Source organism: Schistocerca serialis, chromosome 2, assembly GCF_023864345.2.
Source record: "Schistocerca serialis cubense isolate TAMUIC-IGC-003099 chromosome 2, iqSchSeri2.2, whole genome shotgun sequence".
In the NCBI taxonomy this organism is placed as follows: domain Eukaryota; kingdom Metazoa; phylum Arthropoda; class Insecta; order Orthoptera; family Acrididae; genus Schistocerca; species Schistocerca serialis.
This window is the reverse complement of record NC_064639.1, coordinates 84,955,252-84,983,063: the sequence shown is the minus strand read 5'-3', so window position 1 is coordinate 84,983,063 and position 27,812 is coordinate 84,955,252. Positions and strand designations below refer to the sequence as shown.

The following is a 27,812-nucleotide window of genomic DNA, read 5'->3' as shown; positions in this document are numbered from 1 at the left end:
TGTACCTTACTTAACTTCTGTCAAAATTTCCAAATCAAAACCTTCATAAACACCTGAGTTATCGACATTCATGAAGAGTTACGGACATTCATGAAGATAAGTATCATTTTGCATTGACATTCTTGCAGAGCCAAGATATCAGAATACCACTACATTTAAAATGTGACATAAAATGAAGTTGTTGTCCGGGATCAAAAATATTGTAAAGAAGTTCCTCTGTTATAAGTATAAGGAAATGTGCAAAGTTTTGTGAAAATCCAAGATAGCGCATTACAATCCTTGAATTATTGCGTGTTTTGACTTGGAATAACCGGGAAGCTTTAAGAGCTGATACGTCATTATATGAGGATACATCATTATATGAAGTTTAAGTATAACAGATCATACTAAGAATTATGTGTTTTTATAAATAATCATTGTGCCATTGCCCTTAAACAGCATACTTTCATAACAGACAAATTATGATACAGAATTACAGAATGCAATATGGTGTTTTCCAAGTGCCCCACATTGAATGTTAATGAAAGTCAGTGGTATATCCTGCAGTTTTCGATAACTCCATGTGTGTCAAAATGATGTCATGTTTGCACAAAGTCTTGTGAACTGTAGGTTATCTTTTCAATGAAGGTGATGTCACAATTGTTTGCATCTCTAATGGACCATAGGCAAGTATTGTGAATGGTGGTTTAAGAAGTGTTACTTTCAAATTAATTTTCCTTTTACTGAAGATCAATTATGTTCTGTGAGAATGTGCTATCAGTTTCTTAACTCACTGATAATTTGACTCTCATTCAAAATTTAACACTTTATGGTCCAGCCAGTTAGAAAAATTTTGAGCCCAGAAGACCATCCATTTATGTCATTATTTAAAAATTTTCTGGCACATTTGTGTTTCATAGATAAAGGGCAGCACACTACAGGGTGTATACAACCCGGGACAACTAGGAGATCTGGGAAAAATCCTGGAATTTTTTCATCTGGGAGAAAACCGGGAAAAACCCGGGAATTTTTTAGAATTCTGGGAATTTTTCCTTGTTTTAGTTTTCAGTTAAATTTTTGTAACATTCACTGGTAAGAACCAGTACTCTGACAAAGGATATTACTGTATCCCGCTACTGCAGAATAACTCTTCAACAATAAAACAGAAACGAGAGAGAAAAACGAAAATAACTTAAATTGCAAAGGAAATGTGCCATATACAACAACGACACACAGGGCTCATGCAAGCATGTACCAACAGCAAAATGTGTGAAAGGACTTACGAAGACTATGCAATGCTTCATAACAACAAATTGCCTCCTATGTGCATGAAATCACAATGGTTTACATGAGATTCGTTTTAGCAGTTTATGAGCGGACTCATGCACATACGCAGTTGAGTCACGTTTGAGCAGTAGATTGTCGCGCTTCTGGCAACAGGAATGTGGTTGTTGGGTGTGCAATCAGTCGCAGCAAGCAGCTAGATGCTACCAGGAAAAGGGGGCACCAAATTCATATTCATGACGAAAAAAAGCTTGTTTCACAAAGCGCTTAGTATCCACCGCACATTGGTCTATCGACTATTGATATGATTCTGAAATGCATCCCTGTTGGTTTTTGAACATCTTTGAACACATTGTTGTTGCATCTAGAAATAAACTTTCCTCAGGCAAAAGGATGCGGGGCTATACAAGCTGAGCGTAGTAAAGCCAAACGGATGAATGCCATTTGCCATCCGATTATGTGGTTGATTGGGTTTGTGAATGATCAGCATTGTTATAATTACTAGCAAAATCCTTAGATTCAGATTACCAGGATGGAAATAAACGACTAACAGGAATAACAGGTGAGAAAGATTACATATTGTCTTCTCGGTGTATCCAAGAAAATGAAATTTTGACAGAAAATTTTTGGCCAGATTGCTGCAGTAGTAAGGACCAGTTGTACAATCCCCGGCTAGCAGCCGCGTAAGTTCTATTCTGGAAGTAATGCAGAAAACGTGTTGTACGAATACATAACAGCGCCTAACCGAAGAATAATTGTGGGTTAACTAAACTTGTGATTCTAGCAGGGTTAGTGAAGTTAATCGGCGAACAAATTTTGACCGTGACAGGAATAGCTACACAATTGGTGATGACAAGATTGTTTGTTAGGATGGGGAAGGAGAAGAAATGGGACATAATACAAATTATGGAAGAATAAGACGATTCCAAATTTATATAACAATTTCATAATACTACTTTTCAATCTCATGCTTGAGAAACTGGTGAATGTGAATGAAATGTGAAACTGTTTCCTAACATGAAGCTTTTTGCTTGTAGTAGGCCTAACAGGCATTTAATATTGGTACTTCGTGAATTATATTCTGTCTTGTTATAAAAATTGCCATTTGTGCCAAAACAGTTCTTGTTTATTTGGTGTGTGTTACAAAATTGCTGCAATATTAGAAAGACCTATTTTGTTTTATCTAGCAGACAGTGACAAAATAGACATAATCAGATCGAGAAACCACACCAGTCTTGGGTAATATTTGTGTAAACAGCTTTTTAAATATTAGATAACGACATTTCGATTATGTAGCAAAATGTTTGATGAACTTTGCTGAGGTGATAGATTCTTTTGCAGAAAGGAAACCACAACATGTAAAGCTGTAGCAAGATTAGAGAGAAAAAAGGCTGGGAGCTAAGAATTGAAGAAATGTGTACTTCATTCCTTGTCTCTTGTCTTTATTGGTTTTATGTATCCTATATTTAATTGTATGTCACAAAAAACGGCAGTTATTTCTGAAGAGTTCTTGCTCTCCTGACTACAAATAATCCCATCCACTATTAATCGTGAGGTGTTTTTTTTTTTTTTTTTTTTTTTTTTTTTTAAAGAAAGAGGGCCAGGCTGTCAAACCAGTCGAATGGGAGCAGGAGAGGCACCACAGGACATTTCAATTTCAAATGTCCTGAATATAGCTTGATGGCATCCATTACTAAATATACACGTTTAAATTCCACAGAACGAAATACAGTGAGATGCGATAGAAGAATGCTGTCTAAAGAGGTGTGGCACTGCACTTTGGCACACTTAAGGCCAAACAACATGTCTTACATTTCCTCGAACACATATGTTTTATGTTTCAGACTTTTCCTATGTCATGGTAGTTACACAAGTGCGGTGTTGCCTGTTATCTGTACTCTCTGGCAACTGCTGAAACGAACCTATTTCTAGCAGGTCGCAGGAAAATATTGCTAATGGTGGTTTGAAAAGCGTTACTTTCAACATAAATATCCTTTAACGTAAGTTGAACTATGTGCGGGAATGTACCATGAGTTTCTTAAATCACAGAATGTTTGAGTCTCATTTAAAAATCAACTCTATGATGAAGAGCCATTTAGAAGAATTTCGAACCAGGTAGATCAGACATTCATGTCATTATTAAAAATTTTACTGGCACATTTGTGTGATGTATCTTAAACTGTAACACACTCATGCTAAAGCTTAGCTTCTGTTGTAGCCTATTAACCTCAGAGACCAATATTATATGTGAACGCTTTTCTTTTCTTGTAGCAACACTATGTATATTAATTTTAACTGTTAACTTTCCCTGTTTGTGTGTTCGTGCTACTTAACAGTGACGTTGCTGTTGGCTGCCTACATCATGTGTCCTATGCTCTGAATATCTGCTGTCATCGGCTGGTGAGATCACATGACATGAGTAATAACTGGCTTACAAAACCGCATTGCAATCTCGATTTCAATGATTCAGGAAGAAACATCTGGTGTTTGGTGGAATTCCAATGTATACTTCCGTAATACGAAAATACGCAGCATGCATGTTGCTGCACGTGAAAGATGTTTTCCAGCCGTGGAATTCAACGTCTGTGTATAAACCCATAACCATTCAAAGGATTAATAAGTTTTGCAGGAAAAATAAACTGTCACTTAACATGGAAAAAGTGTGTTTTCACCTGGGAGAAAGTGTATTTTTTACCGGGAAATCCAGGAATTTTTTTTCCTTGTCCACATATACACCCTGCACTAGAAAGGACTAAGTTTCAATCTTAGTTTTCATACTTGTTTTAGTTCTTTTGTATATTACAAATTATGCAGTAAGAATGACAAAACGTATAATTATCCTCCCAAAAACAAGTGAACAATTTCACTCGTAAATGGCTTGTCTATGGGAAAGACGCAGTGCTTGATGTAACATATATTCAACCAGGTAATCCATGAAATGTTCAGCACATAGCAGTGAAATTTATAATTGTGTTTCTCAGAAATATTCAGGTGCTGTGATTTAAGCTGTGCTCTTACTATCCCGCCTAACTGCACACTTGGGGGGGGGGGGGAATATTGACAACCATTATTATTTGTTAAAGCTTAGTTTTTGTTGTGACTATACCATATGTATATTAATCTAAACCATTAACTTTTGCTATTTGTGTGTTTGCACTACTTATCAGTGAGGTTGCTATTGGCTGACTACATCATATGTCCTATGCTCTGAATATCTGCTGTCATTGGCTGGTGAGAGCATTTGTCATTTGACATGAGCTATGATTGGCTGCCAAAAGCACTTCGCAATCTTTATTTCAGTTGTTCAGAAGCTACTATGCTGTCTGTGGTGAAATTCATGTTTACACTTTCATAATATCAAACTATGCAGCGTACATGGTGCCACAAATTAAAGATCTTTCCGAAACATGTTCTTTTTTTTGTTTAGTTTCATCTCCTAAAATTTCCGGAAGGTCTATGCTGGTGTATAATACCTTCAATGGATTGATGAGTTTTACAGCTCTGAGGGAAAATATATCGTCGCTTAACGTGGAAAAAATGTATATTCACGTAGGGTATAGTGTATTTTCACTTGGAAAAAAAAAATGTATTTTTAACCAGTAAATCCAGGAAAAATCACCTTGAAAACGTTTATTACAAAAAGTAAAAGTATTGCAGGTACAAAGTATTATAGGTGTATGCGTTTGAACATAGAATAACTTATGACGCACATACTACCCATATTGTATTCATCCAGTATTTGAGAGTGAGAGCACTTTGTGACTTGCAACCAACCTTACATGCAATTTCAACCCTTGCTTAACGCTTACATGCTTAATGTCAAATATTTACAACATTATTATGAAAAGGAAAGATTGCTACTCACCAAATAGATGTTGAGTTGCAGACAGGCACAACAAAAAGACTTTGAACAAGTAAGTGTCCAGCCAAAATGCCTTCTTCTGAATTAAACAGCTTATACATGCACATAATGGCACAAACACAACTCACACACATGACCGCTGTCTCTAGCTGCCGAGGTCAGACTGCAGTCTTGTATTTCATGCTCATTACAGTCTTGCACATCATGCCCCATTCCTACTGGCACATGCTCTCAAAGTGTTAGAACAGATCTTTGACAAGTAAGTGAGATGGTTCTCTAGTACAAAACATGGCTGCACACAATATAATATTGCAATAGTGGAAGAAATCTTCCCCCGAAGAAATCTTCATCCGAAGTGCCAAGTGTTCTGCATGCAGACATGCACTGCAACTTGACATATCAGATCACAGTGAATGGTAATTATTGCACAAGGAACTGCAGTACCACACTTAAAACATTCAGGTAGTGCAAAACCTGAATGGGGATTACTTCTGTTTCTGAGAATTTTTGGAACTCGTCGATGGCAACCCAGGCCTGTGCAACAATCTGATCATGAGCGATGAGGCTATTTTTTATGCATCAGACTTTGTTAACAAGCAAAACTTAGGCACCGATCATGTGAAAATCCTGATATGCTTCATAAAACACCACTTCTCAGTCAGACACTGGCAGTGTGGTATGGCATATTGTTTGTAATAATAGGGCCTTACTTTTTTAAGATGATTACAGCAGTTCTGTAACTGTGAATACAGAATGTTATCTTCACAGGTTGATCTGTTTCGTAGTGCAAAAGCTTTCTGATCTTCCTGCAACTGAAAACACACCTCCCAACAAGAGGGGGCCATGTGCCATATCTCACAGCATTCCATTAATGTGCTAGAAAACGTTTTTCCTGGTCATGTCATCTCCAAGAGAGGGGACATTTCCTGGCCTCCAATCCCCTGACCTTTCAGCATGTGATTTTTTTCTTTGGGGTCATTTTAGATCCCACATCTTTTAGTGTGACCAATCACACAACATCCAGCAACCAAAGGATCCAATTTAGGAGGAAGCTGATTCAATTCCAGTGCCAATCCTGAAATGTGATGTCTAACTTCTGTAAAAGACCGGAAATGAGTTTGAAGGAAAATGGTGGGCAGCTACATGAGGTCATTTTCAAGTGATTGGCATTTCAAATTGCAAACATTGTAAATTCATGTTGTTTGTTTCTATATCACTGTGAATAAATTTGTATCACGGGTGGAGGTTTCAAAATGGTCTGTTCCATGGCCATGCCTATTATAATTGCTGTATCTCCAACAATCATACTTTGTGACACATCACATATCCTTGAATGATGCCTCCGTGATGGTTTGTAGAGACCTTGATGTGTAGAGTAGAAAACTAAGCAAATTTATTTACATTTGATCATAGGTTTCTAACTTTCTCCTACACATATGCTGGGAGCTTGTTAGAGATTTTACTGTCAGAATATCAAACTACTTTCTGAATTTGAGACAGGTACTAAAAGTCTTAATATCCAATTACAGTTCATGTTTTTATGTTCCTTTAATTTTTAAGCTGTTCTGATGTGAAAGAGTAGTGTTTGTGTTAATATTGTTGAAGAGGTGCCTATATTATGTTTGGTTGTATTTTGGTTCCCAGTGTATGTCACAGAAACATTTATGCAACCATCTACCTGGAATGGTGCATTCAGCTAATAACTTATGAATCATTTTGAGACCACATTTTCAGTAGTTTCTGCTCTGTCTACTCTGTCTGCCTTGGATACTTTTGCTTGTCACTGGTGGAAGTTTTGAAATGATGCACCAGTTGTTGATTATTATTTTCTAATTTACTCATAATACAAATATAGTTCCAGGAGCACCAGCTGACATAAAAGCTCTTGTAATGGATTCTAAGACTGTGTTGATTTCTTGGAAGCCACCGCTGCATCCGAATGGAAGAATACGAAAATATAAGGTTTATGTCCGATCATTTGATGGTTTTAGTCTGGTGAGTATATTCTCCTGAATGTTATAGTATTATTAAAAACATAGTGATAGCCAAAGTATTTTTTTAAATTTCTTAATGGGGTTGTATTTCTTGCTAACCCAAGGCATGGCAACTGCTCATACAATTTGATCAAAATGAAATATATATTGTTACAGATTGTTCTTGTAATTGTCTTCATGGGTGGTGGCAGTCCTAGTGGTTGTTTTGCATTTATTACTGATGTAATTGAGATTTAGAGGTAAATAATGGCCACAGAATGAATATTAGATATAGTGCGGTAAATGCTGTAACAGACAAGATGTCACCAAATTAATACTTGTAGTTTCTGTTTCTAGTCTGCAAGCTGATTTCATTGCTATATCCCCACACACCCCAAATCCTTCCACTACACATCCAAGAACAAGCTGCAAAAGAGCTCATTGCCCAATACCACACTGGGCTGGAAGAACTGAATCACACCCTCCTTCATGGCTTTCATTACCCATCATCGTGTCCTAATATGAGGGATATCCTACCGAAGATCCTTCCGACACCTCTGAAGAGGTGCTGTCACACACCCAACCTCCACAACATCTTAGTCCATCCATGTGCTACTCCCAATTCCAACTTCTTGTCACAGGGATCATATTCCTGTGGAAGACCCAGATACAAGACCCCGGAGTGGATGTCCGCCAACACAGCTCTTCCTGTTCCAGTCCTGTCACAGGCTGTCCTACCCCATCAGAGGCCGGTCCACTTGTGAAAGCAGCCATGTTGTGTACCAGCTCTTCTGCAATCAGTGCTCAGCCTTTTATATCAGTATGACTACCAACCAGCTATCCACCAGGAATAATGGCCATTGTCAGTCTGTGGCCAAAAGCAAAGTGGACCACCCTGTGGCAGAACATACAGCAGAACATAATGTGCTTGACTTCAGTGGCTGCTTCACAACCCAGGCCATCTGGATCCTGCCATCCACTACCAGTTATGCGATACTTTGTGACAACAAATGCTTTCAATGAACATGATCTCATACCTGTTTAAATAAGGTTTGTTTGAGCAGTTAGGGCTCATGTGTATGTCCACAGCTGAAATCACGTACAATGTGCTCCTTCTCCTGCTTCGAGGAATTTGATACATGGCTGTTAGCTGTTTAAGCATTAGCTGCAAGCAGCCAGATGCTACCAGGAAAAATTTTTCTGGCATGTCCAAGATGCCAGATTCGCGCGTGTGCAGAGCAATCTTAGCTGAAAGTGAAGGGTGTGAGGGTAGTCTCCACATGACAAATGTATAAGTTTCATGATTTTGCTCTTTTCTCTTCACGTACAGCTCTCACGTCAAATGAAAACCCAATGGATTTCTGTGGCTTTGAGATATAACATAAATTTGGAAGACTAAAATATTTTATTATTTTCAGTTTTCTGATTTTATTTTATTTCCACTTTATTTGTAATCAAGCATTAATTACTGAGCAGAACAATGGAATTATTTTTGTCAGTTGGCTAAAGAAACTTGGCTTATATTATTGTTTCCCACAGAGGCAATAAATTTATATGAAATGAAGTCTTTCATTTCACACTGTTGGCTAGTTTTAATTGGTTACTGAATTTCAAATGCACAGTTTCCTCTTCAGGCATGTATGGCATTATGCTGTAACAAAGAACAAAACATAAGATAATACAATACTGGTACTCCAAGAAAATTAGCATACTGAAAACCACACCGGAAAACTTAATATCAGGTAGAGCCCTACTTCATTGTGAATTTGGATGTAGGAATGTGCAGTTTAAGACTAATATTAATCTTTGCATGGTTTACAAAATTCTGATGCTCTTGAAGTATTTTTGATGTCTTGTTTCTTTTAACATAATGTAAGTTCTCTTTATGTTATATGTGTACGACCATATATTAATGTTCTTTAGAGATGAATAAGCTGGCAAATTTGGTCAGTAATATTGAATAAAATGTTTTGTTTCAAATATATTGACAGCTTTAGCAGAATTTTTACACATGCCTCCCATGAGAAACAATGATTTTCAATGGTAACACACGTTTCCAACACTTGTCTCATACGTCTTCCAGGCAAGGTGTTATTTCTTAATTTGTGTTGTTTACAACTTAAATTTACAGAACATTCTGTGGTAAATTATAATCTGGCAGTGCACTGTGTTTTATCTTTGTGATTCCCCACAGGGCCTTACATTTACTCCTGGAGTAGAATGTAAACCGCCAAGTATACGCAAATAACATTGTTAATTTTTTATACAGTTTGAAAATGTCATGCAAAATTTATTGTTCTTAGTTCTACTGTATACAAAGAACTGTTTCTTTATTTTTTTTATTTTTGCAAGAAAATTCTTCCTTGCTAGCTTTTAGCAGCGCTGTGTGGGTGTAAACTTGACTGAAAATGCAACATAACAGTACTGCAGAGTATGAATAAAGGATCAAATCACCACATAGCAAAATATTAGGCTACTTTGAGTTGTTGAGTCTAATATTAAATTCCTTATCTGGATAGGATATGATAAAATAATTGCCCCAACTATAATAACTCTGTATATGCCCTCCGAACAACCTGTCGCACAACATGCCGCAGTTATACTCATCGTCACGTGATGCCCCACTACATACGAAATTCTAAACAGATATTTGGCCAAGTATAAAACATAGAGCATATGCTCAGTAACACCTGTTGTCCGACACTCACTGGAAACAGTTTAAATGAATCTATTTCTAACAGGTCATGGTAAAATATGGTGAATGGTGGTTTGAGAAGTTCTACTTTCAAATTAAATTTCCTTTTACAGAAGATGAATTATGTTATGCAATGAATTTCTTGAAGCACAGAGTTTTTTACTCTCATTCTGAAGTTAACACTTTGAGAACCAGTCACCTAAAAACTTTCTGACCAAGAAGACCAGACATTTATGTTATTATCTAAAATTTTACTGGTCATTTGTGTTTGATGTATCTTAAAGAGTAACACAGGTAAAAAAGATGAGTATTATATGTAGAAGCTTAGGTTTTCTTGTAGCTATACTATATGTATATTAATTTAAACCATTAACTTTTCCTGTTTTTGGGTTCACGCTACTTAATAGTGATGTTGCTGTTGGCTGACATCACATGCAAAAATTCATTGTGTTGTTGCTGGGTTTTGTTTCTCAAAGTGCCAGGAAGTTCTATGCCAGTGTATGAAAACACTTACCATTCAAAGGATTTGATTAGTTTTACAGTTCTGAGGGAAAGTATACTGCCACTTAACAAGGAAAAAGTATGTTTTCACATGGGAATAATTGTATTTGCACCCAGGAACCAGTGTATTTTCACAAAGGAAAAAGTGCATCTTCACCCACAAAAAAGTGTATTTTTAAACAAGAAATCTGCGAAAAATCTGGAATTTTTTTTCCTTGTTCCATACACACCCTGAGAACTCAATTTATTGCATTCAATGTTAGAACAGATATTGCCTGATAGTGAAAGGGAAGCACCCCCCCCTCCCCCCATGGACCTTGCTGTTAATGGGAAGGCTTGTGAGTCTCGGCATTACAGATAGCCCTACTTTAGGTACAACCACAATGGAGGGGTATATGTTAAGAGGCCAGAGAAATGCGCGGTTTCTGAAGAGGGGCAGCAGCCTTTTCACTAGCTGCAGGAGCAACAGCCTGGATAATTGACTGATCTGGCCTTGTAACATTAAGTAAAACAATCTTGCTGTGATGGTATTGCAAACAGCTGAAAGTAATGGGAAAACTACGGCCATAATTCTTCTTGAGGCTGTGCAGCTTTAGTGTATGGTTAAATTATGATTGTGTCCTCTCGGGTAAAATATTCCAGAGGTAAAATAGTCCCACATTTGGATCTCCAGGCAGAGAATATTCAGGAGGATGTCGTTATGAGGAGAAACAAAACTGGCACTCTACAGATCAGGGTGCGGAGTGTAAGATCCCTTAATCAGGCAGGTAGATTAGAAAATTTAGAAAGGGAAATGGGTAGGTTTGAAGTTAGATATATTGGGAACTAGTGAAGTTTGGTGGCAGGAGGAATAAGACTTCTGGTCAGGCAAATATAGGGTTGCAAATACAAAATCAATTAGGGGTAATGCAGGAGTAGGCTTATTAATGAATAAAAAAATAGGAATGTGAATATGCTACTATGAACAGCATAATGAACACATTACTGTAGCCAAGGTAGACACAAAGCCCACGCCTACCACAGTAGTACAAGTTTATATGCCAACTAACTCCACAGATGATGAAGAGATTGAAGAAAAGTATGACGAGATAAAAGAAATTATTCAGATAGTGAAGGAGACGAAAATTTAATAGTCATGGAGGACTGGAATTTGCTAGTAGAAAAAGGAAGAGAAGGAAAAGTAGTAGGTGAATATGGAATGGGAATAAGGAATGAAAGAGGAAGCTGCATGGTAGAATTTTAATCACAGCTAACACTTGGCTTAAGAACCATGAAGAAAGGCTGTGTACATGGAAGAGGCCTGGAGGCACTGGAAGGTTTCAGATAGATTATACAATGATAAGACAGAGATTTAGGAGCCAGGTTTTAAATTGTAAGTCATTTCCAGGGGCAGATGTGGACTCTGACCACAATTTGTTGGTTATGAACTATAGATTAAAACTGAATAAACTGCAAAAAGGTGGGAATTTAAGGAGATGGGATGTGGATAAACTGAAAGAACTGCAGGTTGTGTAGAGTTTCAGAGAGAGCATTAGGGAGTGATTGACAAAAACAAGGGAAAGAAATACAGTAGAAGAAGAATGGGTAGCTTTGAGAGATGAAATAGTGAAGGCAGCAGAGGATCAATTATGATGAGGGCTAGTAGAAATCCTTGGGTAACAGAGGAGATATTGAAATAATTGATGAAAGGAGAAAATATAAAAATGCAGTAAATTAAGCTGGCAAAAAGGAATACAAACTTCTCAAAAATAGATCAACAGGAAGTGCAAAATGGCTAAGCAGAGATGGCTAGATGACAAATGTAAGGATGTAGAGGCATGTATCACTAGGGGTAAGATAGGTGCTGCCTACGGGAAAATTAAAGAGACCTTTGGAGAAAAGATAGCCACTTTATGAATATCAAAAGCTCAGATGAAAAAGCAGTTCTAAGCAAAGAAGGGAAAGCAGGAAGGTGGAAGGAGTATGTGGAGGGTCTGTACAAGGGCAATGTTCTCGAGGCAATATTATGGAAATGGAAGAGGACATAGGGGAAGATGAAATCGGAGATACGATACTGCATGAAGAATTTGACAGAGCATTGAAAGACCTAAGTTGAAACAAGGCCCTGAGAGTAGACAACATTCCACTAGAACTACTGATAAACTTGGGAGAGCCAATCCTGAGAAATCTCTACCATCTGGTGAACAAGATGAGTGAGACCGGTGAAATACCCTCAGACTTCAAGAAAAATATAATAATTCCAATCCCAAAGATAGCAGGTATTGACAGGTGTGAAAATTATCGAATTATCAGTTTTGTAAGTCACAGTTTCAAAATACTGACATGAATTCTTTACAGATGAATGGAAAAACTGGCAGATGTTGACCTTCGGGAAGATCAGTTTGGTTTCCATAAAAGTGTTGGAACACGTGAGGCAGTACTGACCCTATGACTTATCTTAGAAGATACATTAAGGAAAGGCAAACATATGTTTCTAGCATTTGTAGACCTAGAGAAAGCTTTTGACATCATTTACTTGAATACTCTCTTTCAAATTCTTATGGTGGCGGGGGTCAAATCTAGTGAGCAAAAAGCTATTTACATTTTGTACAGAAAACAGAGGGTAGTTACAAGAGTTGAGGGGTATGAAAGGGAAGCAGTGAGTGGAAGGGTGTGAGATAGGGTTGTAGCCTATCCCCAATGCTACTCAATCTATATATTGAGCAAGCAGTGACGGAAACAAAAGAAAAAAATTGGATAAGGAATTAAAATCCATGGAGAAGAAGTAAAAACTTTGAGGTTTGCCAGTGACGTTGTAATTCTGTCAGAGACAGCAAAGGACATGCAAGAGCAGTTGAATGGAATGGACAGCATTTTCAAAGGAAGACATAAGATGAAAATGAACAAAAGCAAAATGAGGATAATGAAATGTAGTCTAATTAAACCAGGTGATGCTGAGGGAATTAGATTAGGAAATGAGACACTTAAAGTAGTAGATGATATTTGCTATTTAGGGAGCAAAATAACTCATGATGGTTGAAGTAGAGAGGATATAAAATGTAGACTGGCAATGACAAGGAAAGTGTTTCTAGAGAAGAGAAATTTGTTAACATTGGGTATAGATTTAAGTGTCAGGAAGTCTTTTCCAAAAGTATTTGTGTGGAGTGTAGTCATGTATGGATGTGAATCATGGACAATAGAAATTTAGACAGGAAGAGAATAGAAGATTTTGAGGTGTGGTGCTACAGAAGGATGCTAAAGATTAGATGGGTAGATCACATAACTAATGAGGAGATACTGAACAAAATGAGGGAGAAGAGAAGTTTGTGGCACAACTTGACTAGAAGAAGGGATAGGTTGGTAGGACATGTGCTTAGGGATCAAGGTGTCACCAAATTAGTATTGGAGAGCAACATGGAGGATAAAAATCATGGAGGGAGACGACGAGATGAATACACTAAGCAGATTCAGAAAAGTGTAGGGTGTAGTAGTTACTTGGAGATGAAGAAACTTGCACAGGATAGAGTAGCATGGAGAGCTGCATCAATGCAGTCTACAGACTGAAGACCACAACAACAGTGCAAGGGAGACAGTCATGTTCTTCTGTCATGTATACATTCTAGAAACACAGACACATTTCAGTAAATATAGAATGCAAGTGATAATTAATTGAAACCCTAAGCTGCTGACAGGGGTTATTGATATACATCGATGATATACCTGAAAATGTGTGCCCCGACCGGGACTCAAACCCGGGATCTCCTGCTTACATGGCAGACACTCTATCCATCTGAGCCACTGAGGACATAGATGAATAGTGCAACTGCAGGGACTTATCCCTTGCATGCTTCCCGTGAGCCCCATATTCCCAACTGTCCACAATCTACATATGTAATGTAGCTAATAGGTGTTTACCCATTCACTCATAACTCATGCACACTAAGGTGAGAATTCCCGTAAGAGTTCGGGCAACGTGTCGGGTTGCCCCAGTTGGGGCACACATTTTCAGCTGTCCCCATCAAGGTATATCAACAATACCTGCTGGCAGCTGAGGGTTTCAACTAATTATCATTTATTCTAGAGAAGCTGCACAGTCATCAATGGTATCTGTTCTTTCGAGAACAGTTACTATCTTCATAAATATACAGTGTGGTATTTGGCAAACTATTGGCAGGGAAGGCAACAGAATGGAGCATGTTTAGTTTACACAAGGACACCTGTGGTCATATCATTGGGTTCTGTAGATCATGAATTGAATGCTGTTTGTGTGGAGAAGCATCAGTACCCAAAAAGTATGCTGGAGTTGCTCTCCTACCCTTTTTGTCATGCAGTAACCGATATTGCAGGCTCTTATGGCAGAAATTTTTTGTTTATTTCAAGCCTAGACATCCTATACCGTATAATCACAAAGATGTGGGGCTAATGTTTAGTACATTTTTACACATTATATTTGCAAACAACAGCACATCATAAGTAATAACAGCAATAACCGAACAGGCAAATTAGATTTGTACAAAACACAATAATGGTTAGAATAGCTTGAGTGCCAAACGATCAATGTCCATTTTATCATACTAAAATATAGAAAATACTTGGTAATATCTTAATAGATCTTGTTACATGTAAATGGAAGCATATTATTTCTATATAACTCTATGAAACAGTGAGAAATAGAAATTTTACTGTTGAGCACTGTGAGGGAGAGATCAAGGTCAAATAGTTTGTGCATGTTTGCCTTCAGGTTCTCATCAACAGAATAAAAAGCATGTTTCATTAATAAATCCTTAACTTTCTTCCTGAAGGTATTCTTTTGTTTTTAATTGGTAGGGGTTGTTTGTTGGGTAGTTGACTGCCCATATTTTTCACCCCATTGTGATTTCAGTTTAATCTTTGTACTACCAGATGCTTGTTTGTTTCTGTTCTTGTGTCAAGGCTGTGGATTTCTCCATATGTTGTTAGCAAATCAATATTTTTTGACAAAACAAACTGTCTCTAGAATGTAAATTCAGGGGATTGGCAGTATACACACATCAAAAAAAGTTTTGCAGCATCCCAGTTCCCGGAACTCCTGAAGATAGACATTGACTGTGGATATTGTATCACAGACACAGTCCCTTTGACTGTTCACAGATGTCACTAAATCCTCCCAAAGATGTAAACAACCCTGCATGAGCAGCGCCTATTAGATGGAGGGTGCCCTACAGCTGATCAGTTCCAATCATTCCACCAGGCAGGAGGTACATGACTTGTGTTGTCTGTAGTTCAACCATGCCTAGACGACCAGTACTGTGGCTACACATCCACATTGTGTCAGGAAGGGCTCTCAACAAGGGAAGTGTCCAGCCATCTTTGAGTGAACCAAAGAGATGTTGTTCAGACATGGAGGAGATACAGAGAGACAGGAACTGTCGATGACATGCCTCGCTCAGGCCGCCCAAGGGCTACTACTGCAGTGGATGACCGCTACCTACAGATTATGGCTCAGAAAAACCCTGACAGCAAAGCCACCATGTTGAATAATGCTTTTGGTGCAGCTACAGGTCATCGTGTTATGACTCAAACTGTGCGCAATAGGCTGTATGTAGCGAAACTTCACTCCCAACATCCATGGCGAGATCCATCTTTGCAACCATGACACCGTGCAGCATGGTACAGATGGGTCCAACAACATTCCAAATGGACCGCTCAGGATTGGCATCATGTTCTCTTCACCAATGAGTGTCTCTTCAACCAGACAATCGTCATAGACGTGTTTGGAGGCAACCCTGACTGGGTACGTCGGTCCCACATAATGCCACCCCAAAACAGCAGGGAACCTCCACCTTACTGCCCTGACTGGACAGTGTGTCTAAGGCGTTCAGCCTGACCGGGTTGCCCCCCAACGATTGTCTGGTGGAAGGTATATGCGACACTCATTGGTGAAGAGATCATGATGCCAATGCTGAGCAGTCCATTTGGCTTATTGTTGAGCCCATTTGTACAGTGCTGCATAGTATTGTGGTTGCAAAGATGGATCTTTGGAGTGAAGCTGCGTATCATGTAGCCTATTGCGACAATTTAAGTCATAACATAACATCCTGTGGCTGCACGAAAAACATTATTCAACATGGTGGCATTGCTGTCAGGGTTCCTCCGAGCCGTAATCCATAGGCAGTGCCCATCCACTGCAGTTATAAGTAGCCCTTGGGCGGCCTGAGCGAGGCATGTCATTGACAGTTCCTGTCACTCTGTATCTCCTCCATGTCCGAACAACATCGCTTTTGGTTCACTTTAAGATGCCTGGACACTTCCCTTGTTGGATATCGTAGACACACTATCCAGCAAGTGCAGCAAGGTAGAGGTTCCCTGCTGTTTTGAGGTGGCATTAAGTGGGGCCGACATATGCCACTTGTGGTTGTAGGAAGCGCCATAATGGCTGTACTACACGTGAATGCCATCCTCTGGCTAATAGTGCAACCATATCGGCAGTATATAGGCGAGACATTTGTCTTCATGGATGACAATTCACACACCCATTGTGCACATCTTATGAATGACTTCCTTAAGGATAACAACATCGCTCGACTAGAGTGGGCAGCATTTTCTCCAGACGTGAACCCTATCGAACATGCCTGGGATAGATTGAAAAGGGCTGTTTGTGGATGATGTGTCCCACCAACCACTCTGAGAGATCTATGCCAAACTGCCATTGAGGAGTGGGACAGTCTGGACCAACAGTGCCTTGAGGAACTTGTGGATAGTATGCCATGACAAATACAGGTATGCATCAGTGCAAGACGATGTGCTGCTGGGTATCAGAGGTACCGGTGTGTTCAGCAATCTGGAACACCACCTCTGAAGGTCTCGGTGTATGGTGGTACAACATGAAGTGTGTGGTTTTCATGAGCAAAAAAGAGGGTGAAAATGATGTTTATCTTGATCTCTGTTCCAGTTTTCTGTACGGATTCCGAAACTCTTGGATGCGAGGTGACGCAAAACTTTTTTTGATGCATGTATTAAGCTCTTTGGAAATGGGCTTGGTGGTAGATCATATTGGTTGTTGTCGTTGTTGTTGTCTTCAGTCCTGAGACTGGTTTGATGCAGCTCTCCATGCTACTCTATCCTGTGCAAGCTTCTTCATCTCCCAGTACTTACTGCAACCTACATCCTTCTGAATCTGCTTAGTGTATTCATCTCTTGATCTCCCTCTATGATTTTTACCCTCCACGCTGCCCTCCAATGCTAAATTTGTGATCCCTTGATGCCTCAGAACATGTCCTACCAACCGGTCCGTTCTTCTTGTCAAGTTGTGCCACAAACTCCTCTTCTCCCCAATTCTATTCAATACCTCCTCATTAGTTACGTGATCTACCCATCTAATATTCAGCATTCTTCTGTAGCACCACATTTCGAAAACTTCTATTCTCTTCTTGTCCAAACTATTTATCGTCCCCGTTTCACTTCCATACATGGCTACACTCCTTACAAATACTTTCAGAAACGACTTCCTGACACTTAAATTTATACTCGATGTTAACAAATTTCTCTTCTTCAGAAACACTTTCCATGCCATTGCCAGTCTACATTTTATATGCTCTCTACTTCAACCATCATCAGTTATTTTGCTCCCCAAATAGCAAAACTCCTTTACTACTTTAAGTGTCTCATTTCCTAATCTAATTCCCTCAGCATCACCCGACTTAATTCCACTACATTCCATTTTGCTTTTGTTGATGTTCATCTTATATCCTCCTTTAAAGACACTGTCCATTCTGTTCAACTGCAATTCCAAGTCCTTTGCTGTCTCTGACAGAATTACAATGTCATCGGCAACCTCAACGTTTTTATTTCTTCTCCGTGGACTTTAATACCTACTCCAAATTTTTCTTTTGTTTCCTTTACTGCTTGCTCAATATACAGATTGAATAACATCGGGGACAGGCTACAACCTTGTCTCACTCCCTTCCCAACCACTGCTTCCCTTTCATGCCCCTCGACTGTTATAACTGCCATCTGGTTTCTGTACAAATTGTAAATAGCCTTTCACTACCTGTATTTTACCCCTGCTACCTTCAGAATTTGAAAGAGAGTATTCCAGTTAACATTGTCAAAAGCTTTCTCTAGGTCTACAAATGCTAGAAACATATGTTTGCCTTTCCTTAATCTATTTTCTAAGATAAGTCGTAGGGTAAGTATTGCCTCACGTGTTCCAACATTTCTGCGGAATCCAAACTGATCTTCCATTCATCTGTAAAGAATTTGCATTAGTATTTTGCTGCTGTGACTTATTAAATTGATAGTTCGGTAATTTTCACATCTGTCAACACCTGCTTTCTTTGGGATTGGAATTATTATATTCTTCTTGAAGTCTGAGGGTATTTCGCCTGTTTCATACATCTTGCTCACCAGATGGTAGAGTTTTGTCAGGACTGGCTCTCCCAAGGCCGTCAGTAGTCTCAATGGAATGTTTTCTACTCCTGGGGCCTTGTTTCGACTCAGATCTTCCAGTGCTCTGTCAAACTCTTCACGCAGTATCGTATCTCCCATTTCATCTTTATCTACATTCTCTTCCATTTCCATGATGTTGTCCTCAAGTACATTGCCCTTGTATAGACCCTCTATATACTCCTTCCACCTTTCTGCTTTCCCTTCTCTGCTAAGAACTGTGTTTCCATCTGAGCTCTTGATATTCATACAAGTGGCTCCCTTTTCTCCAAAGGTCTCTTTAATTTTCCTGTAGGCAGTATCTATCCTACCCCTAGTGAGATAAGCCTCTACATCCTTACATTTGTCCTCTAGCCATCCCTGCTTAGCCATTTTGCACTTCCTATCAATCTCATTTTTGAGATGTTTGTATTCCCTTTTGCCTGCTTCATTTACTGTGTTTTTATATTTTCTCCTTTCATCAATTAAATTCAATATTTTTTCTGTTACCCAAGAATTTCTACTAGCCCTCGTCTTTTTACCTACTTGATCCTCTGCTGCCTTCACTACTTCATCCCTCAGAGCTACCCATTCTTCTTCTACTGTATTTCTTTCCCCCGTTCCTGTCATTTGTTCCCTTATGCTCTCCCTGAAACTCTGTACAACCTCTGGTTTAGTCAGTTTATCCAGGTTCCATTTCCTTAAATTCCCACATTTTTGCAGTTTCTTCAGTTTAAATCTACAGTTCATAACCAATAGATTGTGGTCAGAGTCCATACCTGCCCCTGGAAATGTCTTACAATTTAAAACCTGGTTCCTAAATCTCTGTCTTACCATTATATAATCTATCTGATACCTTCTAGTATCTCCAGGATTCTTCCATGTATACAACCTTCTTTTATGATTCTTGAACCAAATGTTAGCTACGATTAAGTTACGCTCTGTGCAAAATTCTACCAGACGGCTTCCTCTTTCACTTCTCTCCCCCAATCCATATTCACCCACTATGTTTCCTTCTCTCCCTTTTTCTGCTCTCAAATTCCAGTCACCCATGACTATTAAATTTTCGTCTCCCTTCACTAGTTGAATAATTTCTTTTATCTCATCATACATTTTATCAATTTCTTCGTCATCTGCAGAGCTAGTTGGCATATAAACTTGTACTACTGTAGTAGGCATGGGCTTCATGTCTATCTTGGCCACGATAATGTGTTCACTATCCTGTTGGTAGTAGCTTACCCACACTCCTATTTTTTTATTCATTATTAAACCTACTCCTGCATTACCCCTGTTTGATTTTGTATTTATAACCCTGTATTCATTTGACCAAAAGTCTTGTTCCTCCTGCCACCGAACTTCACTAATTCCCACTATATCTAACTTTAACCTATCCATTTCCCTTTTTAAATTTTCTAACCTACCTGCCCGATTAAGGGATCTGACATTCCACGCTCCGATCTGTAGAATGCCAGTTTTCTTTCTCTTGATAACGACGTCCTCTTGAGTAGTCCCCGCCCGGAGATCCGAATGGGGGACTATTTTACCTCTGGAATATTTTACCCAAGAGGATGCCATCATCATTTAACCATACAGTAAAGCTGCATGCCCTCGGGAAAAATTACGGCTGTAGTTTCCCCTTGCTTTCAGCCGTTCGCAGTACCAGCACAGCAAGGCCGTTTTGGTTAGTGTTGCAAGGCCATATCAGTCAATCATTCAGACTGTTGCCCCTGCAACTACTGAAAAGGCTGCTGCCCCTCTTCAGGAACCACATGTTTGTCTGGCCTCTCAACAGATACCCCTCCGTTGTGGTTGCACCTACGGTACGGCCATCTGTATCGCTGAGGCACACAACTCTCCCCACCAACAGCAAGGTCCATGGTTTATGGGGGTAGGTACACTCTTCATTATTTTTATTATTCTTTTTCCATATGAAGGTTTTTATTTCATGACCCTAGGTATGAGACGTGGCCAACTGTACTGTACATCTGTACCCTAGAGTGCTAGTGATACAGGGCTGCCAAGATACAGCATGGAACCCACCATTCCTTATTCATGTAGTTATCATGGGATTCCATTCAACACATGCAGCAGTATTGAAGACCTGTAAACTGCGTTCTCGATATGCTATGGTCTTATTGCTGGCAATCTCCTATTAGATATTTCTCCTTCCTACACAAGACAGAAAAGGCTGTTCTCATGAACAGCTGATGCTCAAGTGAAAAGCCTGCTGTATCATCTTCATCTTGCCTTACATACATATGTTGCTCCTACCTGCTTTCTGCAGCTGCACTATAATTATAATCATTTGCATACCCAACCATGTACTACATTGTTTGCGCATTTGTCATTTGTCGCATCCAATGTGTGTGTTTGTAAAATTTTAATAACTTTCAGTGTAAATTGAATGGATCAAATGGATAAACACTAAATTGAATAAACTGAGAGTTGTGTTGGAGTACCCCACAGAGTTATGAAAGCAACTTCTAATATAATATCATGTTGAAATCTTTGTCCTCAATAATTAATTAACCATTTGAAAAGATATTTATCAGATGCTCTAAGATGTTACCATACAAATAAGTTATACAAAAAGGGGGTAATGGCTCAAGACCCTGAAAAGATGTAGGAGACTACCAACTAATATCTCTTTCTTTTTTTCTCAAGCTTCTTAAGACAAAACAAAAAGAAGATTAAACATTTCTTTCAAGGCAAGACCTCACTCTGTTACATCAACAGATTTATAAAAAATTGTCCATACCAAAGGCCTCAGTGGTAGAGGAAACATCTATTACCATAAACAGACATTTGAGTCTTTGAACTACTCTGCACTCATCATCAGAGCTTCTTTCCAGGAAGCCAGGTATTGTGTAGCCCTCTTTTCAACCTCTGCTCCCAACCCCCTGCACTATGTGTGTGTGGGGTGAGGGGGGGGGGGGGGGGCTCTTAACTGAACGTAAATGTGATGTATTTCTACATACATGTGCCCTTATAGTTCTTACGCAAAATGTACGTATATGACAGTAGAATCATTCTGCAGCGAAGGTCAAATGCGATTTCTCTAAATGTTCCCAGTAGCACTCCTTGAAAAAAATGTCACCTTCACTCCAGAGATTCCCATTTGAGTTCCGAAAGAATCTCCATAATACTTGTGTGTTCTCAAACTTAACAGTAACAAATATAGCAACTTGCCTCTGAATTTGTTTGACGTCTTCCTTTAATCCAACCTGGTGTGGTTCCCAAATGCTCGAGCAGTACTCAATAACAGGTCCCACTAGTGTCCTATATGTGACTTCTTTACACTTGGACCACACTTTACTAAAATTCTCCCAATAAACTGAAGTCAGTCATTCACCTTCCCTTGCTACAATCCTGACATGCTCATACCATTTCATAATGGTTTGAAACACTGTGCTCTTACGTTTAAACAACTCAACAGTGTCAAGCAGGATATTAATAATGTTGTACATGAACCTCATGGTTTTTTTCTCATACTCATCCACATTCACCTACATTTATCTGTACTTAGAACTAGCTTCTATTCATCAAACCAAACTAGAAAATTTGTCTTACGTCATCTTGTATCTGCCTACAGTCACTCAAGTCTGACACCTTCCCATACACCACAGCATTATCAGCAAACAGCTGCAGATTGCTGCTCACCCTGTCCACCACATTGTTTATGTATGTAGAAGTTAATAGTGTCCCTGTCTCACTTCTCTGGGCCATTCTTGATGATACTCTTGTCTCTGACGAGAACTCACCAGCAATAATACACTGGATTCTATTACTTAAGAAGTATTTGAGCCCCACACATGCACTATGTTATCAAAAGTATCCAGACCCCCCCCTAAAAACATATGTTTTTCATATTAGGCAGCATTGTGCTGCCACCTACTGCCAGGTATTCCATAGCAGTGACCTCAGTAGTCATTAGACATTGTGAGAGAGCAAAATGGGGCACTCCACGGAACTCACAGACTTCAAATGTGGTCAGGTGATTGGGTGTCACTTGAGTCATATATCTGTACACAAGATTTCCACACTCCTAAACATCCCTAGGTCCACCATTTCCAGTGTGATAGTTAAGTCGAAACATGAAGGGACACACACAGCACAAAAGCGTACAGGCTGATTTTGTCTGTTGACTGACAGAGTCTACCGACAGTTGAAGAGGGTCATTATGTGTAATAGGCAGACATCTATCCAGACCATCAAACAGGAATTCCATACTGCATCAGGATCCCCTGTAAGTGCTATGACAGTTAGGCGGAAGATAAGAAAACTTGAATTTCATGGTCGAGCGGCTGCTCATAAGCCACACATCATGCTGGTGATTGCCAAACAACACCTCGCTTGGTGAAAGGAGCATAAACATTGGATGATTGAACAGTGGAAAAACATTTTGTGGAGTGACGAATCGTGGTACACGACGTGGCAATCCAATGGCAGGATGTGAGTATGGCGAATGCCCATTGAACTTCATCTGCCAGTGTGTGTAGTGCCAACAGTAAAACTCAGAGGTGGTGGTGTTATGGTGTGGCAGTATTTTTCAGGGAGGGGGCATGCACCCCCTGTTATTTTGCATGGCACTATCACAGCACAGGCGTACATTGATGTTTTAAGCACCTTCTTGCTTCCCACTGTTGAAAAGCAATTCGAGGATGGCGATTGCATCTTTCAACATGATCAAGCACCTGTTCATAATGCATGACCTGTGATGGAGTGGTTACACAACAATAACATCCCTGTAATGGACTGACCTGCACAGAGTCCTGACAAGAATTCTATAGAACACCTTTGGGATGTTTGGGAATGCAGACTAGCTGTCAGGCCTCACCGACCGACATCGATACCTCACCTCAGTGCAGCACTCTGTGAAGAATGGGATACTTTTGATTGCATAGTGTATCTGCAAACCTATTCCACATGTTTGGACCTTAGTTAACAGCCTGCAGTGGGGCATTGTGTCAAATGCTTTGTGGAAATCTAGAAATATGCAATCTGCCTGTTACCCATTCATCCATAGTTTGCAGGATGTCGTGAGATAAGCGCAAGTTTGGTTTTGCATGAGTGATGCTTTCTAAAACCATACTAATTCATGGACATAGGCTTTTAAGTCTCTAGCAAATTTATTACATTCAAGCTCTGAACATGTTCTAGAATTTCGCAGCATACTGATGTTAAGAATATTGATTTGTAATTGTGTTGATCTGTTCCTTTACCATTCTGATAAACAGGAGCAGGAGTCACTTGCACTTTTTTCGAGTCACTTACTTGGAACATTGTGCTGGTGACAGGTTCACAATAAATACAAGCTAAGTAAGGAACCAGTGCTGTAGAGTATTCTTTGCAAAACCAAATTGAGATTCCATTCGGACCTTGTGATTTGTTTGTTGTCAACTCTTTCAGTTGCTTCTCTATGCCAGGGATGGTCACTGAAATTTTATGCATACAGGACTGTATGTGATGGTCAAATGATCCACTTGGTGACTTTACAGAGGACTATAATTTTCTCTGGTTCTCAGACAGATCTTCTGCTAAAGTCTGACTGGTAGTTGTCGTATACTTCGTGCATAGGTATTTTCACAGACACACAAATCTCTACTAATCTATGCCTGTCATCATTTGCATGTTCTCTTTAGGACAGAGAGTGCAACAGCCTTTGCTTCCTCAGAATTTTCCAAATTTCATTGTTAAACCACTGTTATTGACAAATGTGGAAGATTTGTCCCATATATCCTCCCACTGCCACTTACCCCAGTCTTTACATGGGCATGACCACTGACAAGCTGTATGTCTGCACAAATGTCCACCATCAAACTGTAGCAAAGATACAGCTAAGCCACCCAGTTGCCAAGCATGACATCCAATCTCATGTGTGACAGCTCTACAGCCTGTGCCATCAGGATTATTCCCAGGAACAACGGCTTTTGTGAATTGTGTAGGTGAGAATCTCCCAACAACATATCATTTCTTCCAGCAACTCCCCAGTGCTCAAATATCACTAGTCAGAGCCCCCAGTCTCTGTCCCCTTCTCTGCCCCCTCTTGAGCGTCAAATACATCTTGTGTCTCCTGAGCACACCTTTGTAATCCCCCCCCTCCCTCCTGCTCCTCTCCTCTCGCTTTCTCACTCCCCGGCTCAGGCTTCCAGTGCTGCATCTAGCAGCCCACTATACTGTCCCCACCATGCCCCTGCACACTCGCAAAGGCAGCACTACAGCATCATCCTTCACATTTAACCCTGCTCTCCCTCACACTCTTCTCATCACAACTCTTGTGTACCCCCACTATTCACCCCAGCTGAGACTGCTGGGAACCACCGTTGGCCTTAGAGCCCATGCACAACAGCAGCCTTGTATCAGTGTGTGAACTGTGCTTGTGTGCATGTGTGTGAGGCGATTCTCAGTTCGTACAGGCCGCTGGCAGATTTGGTGAAGACTGCTGGCCTCACATGTGGGGTGCAAGCAGAGCTCTATATTTGCAGCATCGTTCCCAGAGTGGATCGGGGTCCTTCGGTTCGGAGCCGAGTGGAAGGTCTCAACCAGAAGCTTCGTCGACTTTGTGATGGTCTTGGCTGCAGATTTCTAGACTTGTGCTATTGGGTGGGGAATTGTAGGATGCCCCTAGATAGGTCAGGGGTGCACTACACAAAGGAAGCGGCTACTCGGGCAGCAGAGTACTTGTGGCATGCACATGGGGTTTTTTAGGCTAGGCAGTAGTGCGAGGTGTCCTGATGAACACTCACCAGTCATCGTGCAGGCAGGGAAATCAGGACGTGCTCAGTATAAAGACACTTCAGCTATCAAGATATTAGCAGTAAATTTTCAGAGTGTTCGGAATAAAGTTCCTAAATTTACTGCCCTCCAGGAAGCGTGTGGTGCGCAAATTATTCTCGGGACTGAGACCTGGCTGAACCCTGAGATAGGAATTTCTGAAATATTTAGTGAGGGTTGGAACGTGTATTGGAAAGACAGATTAGACACCGTAGGAGGTGGTGTCTTCATTGCAGTTGACAAAAGTATTGTGTCAACTGAGGTTGAAGTAGAGTGTGATTGTGAAGTTATCTGGACACGTTTAACAGGGGTAGGAGAAATAAAATTAATTGTTGGGTGTTATTACTGGCCACCAGGTTCCACTGTGACAGTTCTAGAATCATTCAAAGGGAGTCTAACTCTGTATCGCAGAAGTACCCGGATCATGCTATATTAGTCGGAGGCGACTTCAACCTACCTAGTATAGACTGGGATGTCTATGGATTCATTACAGGTGGTACAGACAAGCCATTGTGTGAATTACTTTTGAACACATTATCCAAAAACTGTCTTGAGCAGCTAAATCGACAGCCAATGCATAATGGAAGTATTTTAGATCTGGTAGCCATGAACAGACCAGACCTCATCGACAGTGTCAGTGTTGAGACAGGGATTAGTGATCATGATGTTGCCATTACGACTATGGTTACGAAAGTTAAAAAGGCAGTCAAGAAGGCTAGGAGAGTATTCTTACTAGAAAGAGCAGATAAGCAGTTGTTAGCATCCCACTTAGTAAATGAATCGACTTCATTTACTTCAGGTATGGTGGATGCCGAATTTTAAACACATTGTAAATCACGCATTGGAGAAGTATGTGCAGAAAAAGTGGGTTACGGATGGAAAAGACCCACCGTGGTTTAACAGCGCAACTTAGAGAATGTTTAGGAAGCATAGACAGTTGCACTTGCGGTGCAAGAAAGACCGGGAAAATGAGGACAGGCAGAAGTTAGTAGAGATTCGTGCTGCTGTAAAAAGAGCGATGCGCAAAGCATACAACCACTACCACCATCATACCTTAACAAAAGATCTTGCTGAAAACCCAAGGCAATTCTGGTCTTACGTAATATCGATAAGCAGGTTGATGGCTTTCATCCAGTCACTCACTGGTCAGTCTGGCCTGGCAACGGAAGACAGCAAAACAAAAGCTGAAATTTTAAATTTAGCATTTGAGATATCTTTCATGCAGGAGGATCATACAAACATACCGCCGTTTGGGTCTTGTACAGATTCTCATATGGAGGACATAGTGATACACATCCCTGGGATTGTGAAGCAGCTGAATGGGTTGAAAATAAATGAATCGCCAGGTCCTGATGGGATTCCAATTCGGTTTTACAGAGAGTACTCTACTGCATTGGCTCCTTACTTAGCTTGCATTTATCGTGTTTCTCTTGTCCAACGTAAAGTCCTGAGTGACTGGAAAAAAGCGCAGGTGACGCCTGTGTATAAGAAGGGTAGAAGGACGGATCCTCAAAATTACAGACCAATATCCTTAACATTAGTTTGTTGAAGGATTCTCAAACATATTCTCAGTTTGAATGTAATGAATTTCCTTGAGACAGAGAAGTTGCTGTCCATGCATCGGTACGGCTTTAGAAAGCATTGTTCCTGCAAAACGCAACTTGCCCTTTTTTCACATGATATCTTGCAAACCATGGATGATAAGGTACAAGCATATGGGATTGGTTCCCAAATATGTGAGTGGCTCGAAGACCTCTTAAGTAATAGAACCCAGTACGTTGTTCTCAATGGTGAGTGTTCATCGGAAGTGAGGGTATCATCTGGAGAGCCCCAGGGAAATGTGGTAGGTCCGCTGTTGTTTTCTATCTACATACCATATTTACTCGAATATAAGCCGCACTCGAATCTAAGCCACACCTGAAATTTGACATTCGAAATTCAAGGGGAGAGAAAAGTTTTAGACCGCACATCCAAATCAAAATAAAGTTGGTCCGTTGTAACATGAGACACAATTTAGGTTGAATGGATGAAGATACAGCTACAGCAGTTTAGTTTGAGTCGTAAGCTTAACAGTTAAACTTTACCAAGTAACCATTGCCCGTATTTGTACGGGTACCCTTCCTTTTCCATGTGCTTCGTCTGGTTTGAATCAGTTGCTTATTTTACTTTGATCTGATAAGTGCCATTCTCTTTGTAATAGGTGTTTACGTCACTCTGCATTAGTGTGCTGTGTCATGCATTGTTTGTCGCATTATGGTAATGAGTATTTACGACCTGTCGCTGCTCACGGCATGGCTTGCTTTTGTGCGTGCAACCGCGAGAGAGAGAGAGAGAGAGAGAGAGAGAGAGAGAGAGAGGAATT

The 27,812-nt window shown here is 40.0% G+C and overlaps 1 protein-coding gene across 1 annotated transcript in view; it reads left to right on the top strand.

Moving 5' to 3' along the window:
- The window catches only part of LOC126455743 (Down syndrome cell adhesion molecule-like protein Dscam2), a 408,979-nt gene that overhangs the window by 180,376 nt on the left and 200,791 nt on the right, over positions 1-27,812 (top strand). Inside the window, exon 9 of the mRNA XM_050091511.1 lies at positions 6,981-7,120. Coding sequence (XP_049947468.1) covers positions 6,981-7,120 — 140 coding nt within the window. The remainder of the gene's footprint in view (positions 1-6,980; positions 7,121-27,812) is intronic.